We start from the raw sequence: 13478 nt of genomic DNA on the forward strand, positions 1-13478 counted from the left end.
GATTAAAATTTAAAAAAGCACAAACTATTCATTACACAAACAATTGTTAATTTGTTAATAAAATATTTATTTAAATATAATTATTAATATTAATAAATGCAAAATTTGCACTCGTCCTCCTGACCAGCCATAGTGAAGGGCACTGACTACTAAAATATCTATGTATAACGGCAAATGCAATAAAGAATGTGCAAACCTGTTTGTACGGTTGTGGTTGCAATTCAAAATGGAAATGCAAATGACGTCATATAGTGACATACTGCAAATGTAAAGTGTTTGAGCCGCCACAAAGAGCAGAAATCTGTCCTTTGCACAAGTAAATGCAATGCCTACACTGCAAAAAAAAACAAAAACAAATTGGACTTGTTTTTAGTCCAAATATCCAAAAATTCTTAAATCAAGAAGTATTTTTAGACAAGTAAAAAATATTGTCTTGCTTTAAAAAATAATGACAAAATTAAGTGAGTTTTTCCTTTAAACAAGCCAAATAATCTGCTAAAGGGGTGAGTTAAATAGTGAACACAAAATTATTTTGCTTATTTTAAGAAACAAACTCACTTATTTTCTGAAAATGCTTCTTGATTTCAGAATGTTTAGATATTCGGGCTAAAAACAAGACAAAAACTCCAAGAAAAGCATTGTTTCCAGTATATATTCAGAACTGAATGCTTGCATACTTCTACCCATCTAACATGTGAACAAATGTTTAATTTAAGTTATCGGTTTGTTAAAGTCATGAAAGTAAAATTTGCACTTTATTTTGCCAGCATGCATAGTCTTAAAGTGAACAATTCATCTGTGCAAGTTCATCCACTTTTTCTTAATCTTTAATCAAATCAACTCTGGAGCATTCTAGTGATCTGTTGAAGGATTTTCCTGGGAATACTATTTCTAAAGGAGCTGTTGACATGGAATTGAACCATATTTTGGTAAAAACCCAAACAATACAGACATAAAAATAAAACTTAAAACATCTGAAAAATTTGTTGTGTAATACCAATGGAATGACAGAAGGAGAAAGAGCTGAACTACTGAAACATATTTAATAATTTACATAAAAGGATTTTTTTGGGCATGGCAGCTTGACAACGCCTCTTAGATGGAGAAGTCACATGCATTCCTCAGGTGTGAGTTTTTCACAGACTTCAACAGTGTACAAATCTTGATGGTTCTGTGGGTCTCGTCTATCAAATCTGAGCTTTATTTTGTATTTTCTATTGGATTCGGGTCAGGTGATTGGCTGGGCCATTCTACAGCTTGATTTTCTTTCTCTGAAAACATCTGAGAGTCTCCTTGGCTGTGTTTTGGCTCATTGTCTTGCTGAAAATGGCCACTCTGGTTTCTTCACTCCTGATAATGTAGATGTTGAACTCTAGCTGATATTAATTTCTGAGCAAGGGCAGAGTGTTGCTGAAGAACTACTCAGAGATTTCATCTGCTGTCTGGGCTTTCACTGCCGAACTATACCTCCCTTTCATCATGTGTTCAATACTTTTGCCCTGCGTCATTTCATTATATTACACTTAACTATATTTGTAAACTAACTAGATTTGTTTTCTTCGCATATATGAATTTCTTTGGTTGCTATCAACATCAAGTGCTACCAAAATCAAGTCAACAGCTTCTTTAGAAATATGTTTACTGGTGACGTGTTCAATACTTATTTCCTCTGATGTATTTTGCTGCAAGTAAAAGATGAGAGGAGGAGCTCAAAGAAAACTCCGCCCCCTAATCAATATTCAGTTTCAGATGGAAATACATCACACTGAAACAAGACAGCAGCAACTTCTGACTCACACTGACTTTAATATCAGCACAAAAATCTCACTCATGGAATGTAGTTTTTAAAAATCTTTAAGAACATACTTTATTTAGAATGCGCTCATTTTAGAATGTTCAGAACATTCCAAAAGTAACATTGTGATTATGTTTGCCAAACGGAATGTTCCAAAAATATAACTTGCAATCAGAAATGATGTTTTCATCCTAATGGTACTGCTAGCAAAATGTTCTTGGGATATACTGAAAATTTATGATATGCATTTTTTGACACAATGTCCATTTGAATCGGTCTTGGCTCGTTCTTTTCCACTGACTGGTACAGTACGGTACATTTCGGGTCGGTACGGGTCACCTTTATCAGGCTTGCGTTTCCAATACCAAGGGTACCCTTTTGGTGGGCGTGATGTATGACAGTTTCAGTCGCATCATTCTTACTAGAGGAAATGTCTACAGTAAAGCTGCACAGCTCGTTCACATATCATGTAAGCAGCACTTCTCACAAAACAGATGCTTTACACACATAAATACTTGTGTATAAATGTTTATCACAAACTTTTCTATGAACATGAGTTGATTATAACTGCAGATCAATGACAGTGCAAAATAGCCTACTGTAACGTCTGTAATTATATTAAATAAATAAATGCAACATATATAAACACATACAGACTCTTACAGTCTCTGATATGTTACCAACTACAGAAAAACTACACACAGCATACATTTCGTCCTTAATTAGGTTCAAAACAACACAAAATATAGCCTACAGTTCATATTAGTTCAAAGTAGAGGTCTGCATTCCCGCGGCTGTCCCACGGGCGCCGCAGGACCCAACCAGATTTCTGCGGCGCGGGAATAAATTTCCGAATAAATCGCGGGAGCGGTCGGTAACGGGCTTAATTTGGGACAGGAGCGGGCTGTCTAGCAATATCGCGGATATTGCTATGCGAATGAGAGAGAGAGCGAAAGCGAGAGAGAGAGCGAGAGAGAGCGAGAGCGAGAGAGAGCGAGCGAGCGAGCTTTGCCTGTGTGTGTGCGCGCGTGAATGAAAGAGAGAGAGTTTTCCCAGATAGCAAAATACACTCGGGCCAGTTCCGGCTAGATTCTCGCCTGCCAGAGACTTACCACTCAGCCCGGCTCCGGCTGCCGGACTCCGGATGCTTGTGGACTCACTCCGGGCCAGATGCGGCGGCCGTAAATGAGCCGACGCTGCCGCATCCGCGCCGGAATCGGCCCGAGAGTAATGTGCGCTGCGGCCCGGAGCTGGCGCGACTATATTTATATACCTTTATATAAAACCTTTTGGTATTACATTGGTACTTGATACATGGTTTTACAAGCCTTTGAGTTGATATAACAGCAAACGCCTGTGTGTCTGCTTGGTGCTTGTGTGTGTGTTAGTGCGCGCGCGCGTATGAAAGAGAGAGAGATTTGGGTTCGGTCGGGTTCGGGCTAAAACCTGGCGGGTGCGGGCCGGAGCGGGACTCAAAATTTAGTCCTGCGCAGATCTCTAGTTCAAAGGTCAACTAGGCAGTTTATTCACGTTTGCTGAAGAAATAATGTGCCCCTTTTTTTCCGGCTCCTCCTTTTTTTTGCTTCACTCTCGCGTTTGTCCATGTCTGACAGGATCAGGTTTCAAAAGCACGTCAATAATCAAGCACACGTTATCATCATCAGCTCAAGAAGTTTGTTATTTCAGATAACAAAACGCTCAGAAAGCGAAAACGCTAACGCTTCAGACTGGCTCGTAAAAAACTACGAGGCACAGGGTAGATTCTGCTCTACTCCATGGCTTTGTGGTTATTCATCAAAACAAGGTGTGTTTGAGCCCGGATCGACCATGGCTCGTTATTATATGTATATATTATTACGCTGTAATCTCTCGGCTGTGTATTTTAAACATGGTGGGTTTTTTGTTTTCATTCTGGGTTGTTGGGTAAGCGAATGACGTATCTCTGTAAACCAATAGCGTTCATCTGCGCGTCTAGCTCCGCCTTTTGGTACCCTTTCTTGTGTTTGGTACCCTTTTTGAAAAGGTGCCGAAAAATTGGTACGGTTCGGTACGCCTTTTGACAGTGGAAACAGCCATAAAAGCGTACCAAATTGTACCGCACAGTACGGTACCACTCAGTGGAAATGGGCCATTATATGCTTCACTTTGGTCATATGACCTCACCATAGACCTTGATTTAGATTATTTATGTAGTATGCAGTTTTCTGTTCTGATTATAGGCAGCTGTTTGAGAGCAGCAGAAAGCATGTGTATGTGTGTGCACTATAAAAAGTTCCACGCAATTCCTTTATGTTGTCCCAACACATATGAACTAAGCTAAGGTTACACATTGAAGAGTGAATTAAATATAAAACAATTACGTTTTTCAAAACAAAATCTGAAGAATTGTGTTGTCTCATTTCAAATAAGTAGTTTGAACAAGCAGCAAAAATAATGTTGTGTGTGTGTGTGTGTGTCTGTGTGTGTGTGTGTGCGCTTATAGGTACCTGGACTGTCAGTTTGGCTGATCTGGTCGTTTGCTGGACACGGATCAGACCACCAGCAACCAGGACCATACGGCAAAATTACAGAAGAAGAACCAAATCATCACTGAAGGTCCAATGATTATTAATCAGAGTATAAAGAGTCACAGATTAAAGGAAAAGAGCTGCATTCTATAAACATTTCAGAAATGCTTCTCTGTAAATATTCAGAAATAGTCATCTGTTGGCATTATGATGAACAACACAGATCAAATAACTACAGTTATTTCCTTAAAGGGATGTTACAGTCAACTAAAAGCATAATAGTGTTCAATTACTTGTAATTAACTTTTTATATTTAATGCCAACTATATTTTAGTTATTTATATTTATACAGTTAAAGTAGTCAAAATTAATTGTAGTCTTGTGAATTTCTTTTTTTAAATATTTCCTAAATGATGTTTAACATAGGGCTGGGCGATTAGGCCAAAAATCATATTTTCTATTTCACAAAATATTTTAACTCTATTACGATTGATGGACGATTATTTAATTTTTTTGCCCTCATAGTTCACTGACAAGTTTTGTGCAGTAAATATGCTCGCATATATTACAAGTGAGAGATGTTTGAATAAATGGTGCAATGCTTGATTTTAAAATAATAGAAAAAAACACACTCACACAATCTTCTATCTATGATTATATCATTACCTCTGGACAACTGAAATTAAAGCACACAGTGCCTAAAACCAATAGTCGCTTTTTATTTTAAAAAACTGAAAATTAATAACTTGCACTTTTGGAAACAAAATAAATAAATATTATATAAATATAAAAATATTTTTTAATTCCCAGGTTCGGCAGGTTGCAATGTCCTGAATTTTCATTGCCAATTGTTTGTTTTGGTTCCATTTAGAATTTTCCCAACTAAAGCAGAGCCTAGGGGATCAAAGTGAGTGCTCTGACCACTGTTAAAATGGCCAACTTCACAGCAGAAAAAAGGTAATAGCTTCATTTGAAGAAATTAAATAAAATCAGTTATTAGAAATGAGTCAATAAAATTATCATCTGTTGAAAAAAGAAAGTGGGGAAAAATATAATATAATTAAAAATGAATAATTTTCACTTCAACTGTATATTCTAATTATTATGTGCATTATTATGTGCAATAATAACAATATTAATTATTAAATTATTAATAATAATAATAATAATAATGTTAATAATTACATTTATTATTAAATGCTAAAATAATCAAATAATAAAAATGTTTTGTTTAAATGCACCAAAACATACACTGGTCATATACACTGAGAAAATTGACAAATATAAATTTTTAAAAGGGAGTGTCATTTAAGTTCAGCACTGTAAAAGCAAAAAAAATCAAATGAAATAACCCAATCTCCTTAATTTGAAAAAAGGCAACAAGTCATGTTTACAGTAATGCACATATTTACCTTTTTATATTGACAATAATGCGCAAAACCTGTTTGCCGCAATGTGTTGCTATTTTCAGACCAGCGCAACAGTGATTTTCCTGGTTTGCGCCACGTTGTTTAAATGGCAAATTCATTTGCGCCACTTTGTAGACGTATGGGTGTATCGGTCTAGAAAGCAGGTGTGCTAAGGCGCATTGTTGGTGCGTTGCAATTTTGAGGAACTAAAATAGAATGTGCAATAGACAAACTAATAACCGGTCCAAAATCCAGCGCACAGCATGTAAGTTATGCGCCTTAAACACGTACACATTGCTTAATACACACAGGATGTACAGCAATACAAAGAATTAAACAATTCAAATATTACAAAGATTATTTTCTATATGAATATAAAATATGAATATAAAAACTATTGCCTACATGCCTTCACCTCGGAGGGCTTTTTTCAGTTTATTCATGACAATTTATATAGTTATTATCATTAGTATTAGTTATTATATGCATATTTATACTTGTTCATTAAAAACAAGTTGAGACTTTTCCAACTGTAAGGGTTTTGGACCATATGGGGCATAAGAACAGGACGTGTGTTTGGATATAACTCGTTGTTTGAGCACACTTCGTTATTATTGTTCATTTATTTGTTTGCTGGAAATTAGAACTGAATTTAGAAATAGTTTTAAAACAAATCTTTGTGCTTAAATTAAATTAAATATGTAGGCTAATGGATGTGTTCAGTGGAGTGGGTTTTCCACCATTTCCTTATCCAGGAAAGAGAGAAAGTGAAAGAGAAAGTAAAGAGGCTGAATGGAGGAGGCTTGTTCTTTATCCTCGCGCTGCAGATGCTCTGTTTAACTGTTTTCTCGCTAGTGAAGTGTTCAGTTTTTACACTTACAAAGTCCATCATGCAAATAGCACATGCGCTATGGCGCGACACAAATGACTCTTAAAGGGAATAAGAGATGAGACTCTGATTGGTTTATTCTCAAAACACACCTATAACTCATTAAGAGAATAAACTCAGCCCTGTTCACAGAGCGGATTTATTCGTCCTTAAAATAGCAAAAGTGGATTCAGACACGCTCTTGATGCTTTTGCACCATGTGCTTTAGACTTTGCGCCAAGGTCGTTAAAATAGAGTCTGCAGTGGAAAAATATGTCATGTGTGCCTTTAAAGTGAGATTTTATCAATGTATATGTTTCGGTTTACTCCTGTGTGTATCAGGATAAAAGTTACTGTATTCACTGTAAGTGCGTTACTGTACACATGACCAGGGAATATTTATTATTATTTTCTGTGGTCATCATCATCATGTCACAGATGCTGTACACAGAGCTTGACCTTTGACCGCAGAACATTCTGTACTACACTTTGAACAGCTGCTGTTGGTGTACCAAATGTGCAAACAAGAAAAAAAAGAGAGAAAATGTTTGATGTTTTCAAATGCAGAAAAACAGCATTGAATCTTATAAAATGCAGCTTTAGTAAATTAAACAGCGAATTCAGAAATCAATTAGACTGGAAAATATGATTAATCGATTAAATATTTAGGATTTTTTCTTCAGTTTACTACTTTATTTAGTAGCAGCAATAATATTCAGTCTATTATTTTATTTATCGTCTGCTCTACTAATATTATAACTGGTTATGAGTGCTGTAATATTATTTTGAATAGGTTATTCTCGCATGTTTGCATCACATTTCATCCCAAAAGCTTTCACGTTACATTTACATTTATTTATTTAGCAGACGCTTTTATCCGAAGTGACTTACAAATGAGTATAAAAGACTGTAAATCACCAGAGAGGAGCACTATAGAGAAAACACACAGAGAATTGAGTTTTATTGTCATAATTATTTGCAAAAAAAAAGGTTTGATTAAAAAGTATATACACTCACTGGCCAATTTATTAGGTACGCCTTATTAGTTCTGGGTTGGACCACCTTTGTCTTCAGAACTGCCTTAATCCTTCATGGCAGAGACTCAACAAGGTACTGGAAATATTCCTCAGAGATTTTGCTCCATGTTGACATGACAGCATCATGCAGTAGCTGCAGATTTGTCAGCTGCACATCCATAATGCCAATCTCCTGTTACACCACACCTCAAAGGTGCTCTATTGGGTTGAAATCTGGTGGCTGTGGAGGCCATTTGAGTACAGTGAACTCATTGTCATGTTCAAGGAACCAATCTGAGATGATTCACGCTTTATGACATGGTCTGTTATCCTGCTGGAAGCAGCCATCAGAAGATTGAGACACTGTGCTCATAAAGGGATGGACATGGTCAGCAGCAATACTCAGGTAGGCTGTGGCATTGACACGATGCTCAATTGGTACTAATGAGCCCAAAGTGTGCCAAGAAAATATCCCCCACACCATTACACCACCACCATCAGCCTGAACCATTGATACAAGGCAGGATGGATCCATGCTTTCATTCTGACCCTACCATCCGAACGTTGCAACAGAAATGGAGACTCATCAGACCAGACAAGGTTTCTCCAATCTACTATGGTCCAGTTTTGTTGAGCCTGTGTGAATTGTAGCCTCAGTTTCCTGTTCTTAGCTGACCTCTGGCACCAACAAGGCATTTGCGCCAACAGAACTGCCGCTCACTGATTTTTTTTCTGACCATTCTCTGTAAACCCTAGAGATAGTTGTGCATGAAAATCCCAGCAGATCAACAGTTTCTGAAATACTCAGACCAGCCGGTCTGGCACCAACAACTATGCCACGTTCAAAGTGACTTAAATCCCCCTTTCTTCCCCATTCTGATGCTCGCTATGAACTGCAGATCATCTTGATCATGTCTAAATGCCGAAATGCATTGAGTTGCTGCCATGCGATTGGCTGATTATTTGCGTTAGCGAGCAGTTGGACAGGTGTACCTAATAAAGTGGCCAGCGAGTGAGAATATTTGTGTTTTACCTTGACTTTTTGTATATCTTATTATAAATGGTATCTAAACGTTTATTCATCTTAATTTAACATGCACGAACACACTAAATGTTCTCCTTTAACATGATTTACTTCACCAGTGCTAACTTTTTGGGATGAAAAAATAAATGTTGAGTTGATTTGAAGTGTTGTGCTGTGTGCTGATTGTAGAGAAGTGCTTCTTTGAGGGATGTAAAGACAGAAAGAGCCATGCAGAGCAAAGCAGTGGACATGCTGAAACGGCTGTACGCTCATGCTAATGATGAATGTGTTTAATGCACTGATCTCTACAGTTCTCCAGTATAGATCAGTGGTTTAATGCCTTAATGACTGTGAGCTTAAATTACACTAGTGTGTAAGAGACAGTGTGTGTGTGTGTGTGTGTGTGTGTGTGCGTGAGTGAGTCTGTCTGTGCAACTGTGTGCAAAGTGAGTGTGTGTCTGTGAGTGCAAAAGTCTGAGTATGTGTGTGTGAGTTTGTGTACGAGACGTTATGTGTGAAGGTGTCTGCATCTGAGTGTGTGCAAGCGAACATGTGACTGGGTGTTTGTGAGTATGAGAATGTGTGTGAGTGTGTCTGCGCAACTTATGATGTGTGCAAATGAACTGAGTGTTTAATTTTGTGAGTGTATGAGTGTGATTTGTGTGAATGTGTGTTTGAGTTTGTGTGTCTGCAAATGCACACATGACTGAATCAGTGTGTGTTTGGTGTGCGACTGACTGACTGAGTGTGCATGTGTGAAAGTGTGTGTGTAAGAGGCTAGGTGTGTGAGAGTGTGTCTGCTCAACTGTGCAGTGTGTCTGCAAACAAATGTGTGACAGTGTATGTGCACGTGTGATTGTGAGTTTGATTGTTTGTGTGTGTGTGTGTACCTGACACCAGGTGAGATATGGCTCTGTCATTAGTCTGAGTTCAGCCACTCTCTCCTCCAGCTGTCCTCTCTCAGACTCCACCGGCTGGATGTTCTGCTGTGGCACACTATACAGAGACAACTACACACACACACACACACACACACACACACACACACACACACACACACACACACACACACACACACACACACAGACAACCATCAAACATAAGACATTTTATTTAGCAAGAAAAAAAGGCAGCCACTTTAATATCCGTTGCATTATGACATTATTTCTCCATCTACGCATCTGAACATTTGACACTTGAGTTCTTTGTGATTGTAATGAAACTTTTGAGCTTAGCGTTCAACTCATTTGTTTCGCAGTGCATCATTTAGGTGTTTTGAACAAAAGAAAATACCTAATTTAGCATTATTTATATTATTTTCATGACGCTTCAGCACATTTTCCTGTTCAAACTGTTATTGCTGTAATGCATCTGAGGTTTTTATCATTTATATTATTCTTATTATATTCAATAATACCAAGGAAAATTCTGACATACAACAATAAAGTATTAAAATGCAACATTTTAGAAAATGCAACAGAAAGTGCTTTACAAAGTGCTTGCCTTAATTAATGGCATTTTGCTATACTGACATTCCTAATGTAAATTTCTTTCATTTTCTTTGTTTTTAAACTGTTTTAGGACGTACTCACATTATGCTATCCGAACCGTGCACAGGCCCATTTCCCGGATTGTTTCAAAAGTGTGAGCGCACTGAATGGGGCTCAGGCACGGTTCAGTTGCCCGGCCTTGGCCCGCTTGGAAGAGGTGTGCCAGAGCACGGTTCACTTGGGCTTTGGTACGGTGCGGTGCGCTTGTAGTGTAAGTGCAAAACTCACCTAAGCCCGAAACTGAAAGAGAGACGTGACTTTTAAGGGACTGTTTCATATGGATTTATTAATCATTCTTACCGTTCAGTGAACGCAAACTGCCGTAGTTTATTAAAGACGCAAACTCCTCACTGCACGACAGCTGCACCTTCAGCAAACCTCCTAATTCCTGCAGCACGAGAACTTTATGATTGTTTATGAGCATCAAAAGTGGCGGATCTGTTCAGTAAATATTATACTGTGTGTGACCGCATATCAAACTACTTAAATGATATAACTAAAGAAATCTCCACTGTGCTGAGCGAGAGCGCTTCTCTTCTGTTAAACTGACCAGCGCATCATTGATGATGTAAGCGTGCCCAGGCCCGATTGTGATGTGAGTGCGGGCCGTCGGGGAGACAGGAGGGGAAACAGGTATGCTTTGGCCCGGTGCAAGACAACTGTACATAGTGTGAGTACGGCCTTAGTATCTTACATATTTCTTTTTTACATTGATCTATTGGACGTCTCCTACAGATTAGATTTTTCACCTAAAATTGAAAAGTTAAGCTTTACAGCTCTAATCATGTGCCCCCCAACTTCAACTTCCGTCTGGAAGTAAATCGCACGATCCCTGATTTCTACCCCCTACCGGGAGTAGATCGCTTCAGAGCGTACTCACACTAGGCTATCTGAACCATGCCCAGGCCCGTTTCCCGGATCGTTTGAGAAGTGTGAGTGCACTGAATTGGGGTTCACTTGGGCTTTGGCGCAGTACACTTGTAGTGTGAGTGCAAAGCATGCCTGAGCCTGAAACTGAAGACGAGACATGACTTTTAAGGGACTGTTTAATATGTGTTTATTAATCATTCTTAGGGCCTACTCACACTATGCCATCCGTACCGTGCCCAGTCCCGTTTCTCGGATCGTTTGAGAAGTGTGAGTGAGCTGAATCGGGCTCAAGCCCGGTTCACTTGGCCGGCCCTGGCCCGGTTGGAAGAGGTGTGCCTAAGCGCGGTTCACTTGGGCTTTGGCGCGGTACGCTTGTGTGTGAGTGCAAAACGCACCAAAGCCCGAAACTGAAAGTGAGACGTGACTTTTAAGGGACTGTTTCACATGGATTTATTAATCATTCTTACTGTTCAGTGAACGCAAACTGCCGTAGTTTATTAAAGACGCAAACCCCTCACTGCACGACAGCTGCACCTTCAGCAGACCTCCTCATTCCTGCAGCACGAGAGCTTTATGATTGTTTATGAGTGGCAAAAGTGGCAGATCTGTTCGGCGAAATATCTGACTGCGTGTCACCGCATATCAAATAACTGAAACTGTATAACTAGAGAAATCTCCATTGTGCTGCTGAGTGAGAGAGGGCTTCTCACTGAACAGCGCAGCAGCGATGACGTAAGCGTGCCGAGGCCCGTTTGTGGTGTGAGTGCGGGCCATCGGGGGAGACGGGAGGAGGGACAAGCGTGCTTTTACAGTTCGAGGCAACTGTACCTAGTGTGAGTACGGCCTTACTGTTCAGTGAACGCAAACTTTCGTAGATTATTAAAGAGGCAAACCCCTCATTGCACCACAGCTGCACCTTCAGCAAACCTCCTAATTCCTGCAGCACGAGGACTTTATGATTGCTTATGAGCGTCAAAAGTGGCTGATTAGTTTGTCGAATTATTTGACTGCGTGTCACCGCATCCCAAATGACTAAAGCGATATAACTAAAGAAATCTCCACTGTGCTGAGAGAGAGCGCTTCTTACTGAACAGCGCATCATCGATGATGTAAGCGTGCCCAGGATTGAATACAATGTGAGTGCGGGCCGTCGGGGGAGACTAGAGTGGGGACAAGCGTGATTCGGAACGGTTCAAGACAACTTTACATAGTGTGAGTACAGCCTACAGCTAGCCAAACAAATAAAAGATCTTGATCTCAGCCAGAGACTTTACCCCCCTGCAACAGATTATCTGTGGCGAGTCACGTCTCGGATCTCACTTATATTAATTACGCTGCTATCCCACAAAGACAGATCTACCAGTATGGTGATGGCTCAAGTTAAATCTTTTAACTGCTCCATCAGATACAGTTTTTCCACATTCCAAAACACCGGTGTATCATATTTTCTCATTTTACTCTGGGACTTCTCCATTCTGGTGATCACCCCCTCTCTGTGGACTTTTTCGCTACTTATTAATCTATTGAACGTCTCCAACAGATTTGATGTTCAGTCAAACGTAATAAAAAGTCTTGATCTAAGCCAGACGCCAGGGACAGTTATCTGTGGCAGGTCATCATCTTGGATCTCACTTATATTAATAAAAAAATGTAATTAAGCAATTAAATGTGTTTTTTTTTTATTATAAAAATGTATGTTATATAATTATATAAAAAAATATTACATATTTTTAGATTTAATTATTTTAAACATTTTTTTCTTTGTTTTATTTAAAATATAAACGTTTATACTTATTTTGTGATTATTTTCTAATTCGTTTTAACAATTTTCTCATGTAAAGCACTCTGAATAAACATTTAGTATGAAATGTGCTTTACAAAATAAACGCCTTGCCTTAATTCTGAAAAGCTTGTGTACATTTTTACTCTTTTCCATTTATTTATGGTTCAGTGGTAAATCTCACCTTCACTGCATGAACTAAATCTCAAACCAGCATGATCTAAAACAAGTAACTAAACTAATACTCTGATTCTCACTATCTTTTACTCATTTTGTATAACATGTCTTTGAGTTTTACAGTAAATCAAACCCCATAACCCATAACTTACCCCGGACAGGTTTAGTGAAAAAATACTTACATAAAATAAATAATAATAATAATTATTACAAATCAATTAAAAAAACAACTTACAAGATATATTTTTATAGACCCAGAAAGAGAGGTCTGTCCCTGGGCGATACCTTATTAAAAGGAACAGTTCTGTTCCTGACAGGTCCTTAAAGGGATATATTAATACTCCCGTGAATTAATTCATTCATACATTTTCAACTGCTTTTCCGGGGCTGGGTTGCGGGGGCAGCAGTCTTGGAAGGAACCCCAGATATTTCCTCCGGGGGGAACCCGAGATGTTCCCAGGCCAGCCAAGAGACATAGTCCC

General features: G+C 38.7%; 1 protein-coding gene across 3 annotated transcripts in view; it reads right to left on the reverse strand.

The window, feature by feature from the left end:
• The window catches only part of apooa (apolipoprotein O, a), a 36197-nt gene that overhangs the window by 16313 nt on the left and 6406 nt on the right, over nt 1-13478 (reverse strand). For 2 of the 3 annotated variants that reach the window (NM_001423743.1, NM_001037115.2), the window contains exon 3: nt 9510-9629. In NM_001423743.1, the coding sequence (NP_001410672.1) occupies nt 9510-9629 (120 nt within the window). Of the gene's footprint in view, nt 1-4281; nt 4315-9509; nt 9630-13478 lie in introns of all 3 variants that reach the window. The other variant, NM_001423742.1, reaches the window with a different exon arrangement.

Source organism: Danio rerio, chromosome 5 (assembly GCF_049306965.1).
Source record: "Danio rerio strain Tuebingen ecotype United States chromosome 5, GRCz12tu, whole genome shotgun sequence".
Lineage (NCBI taxonomy): Eukaryota > Metazoa > Chordata > Actinopteri > Cypriniformes > Danionidae > Danio > Danio rerio.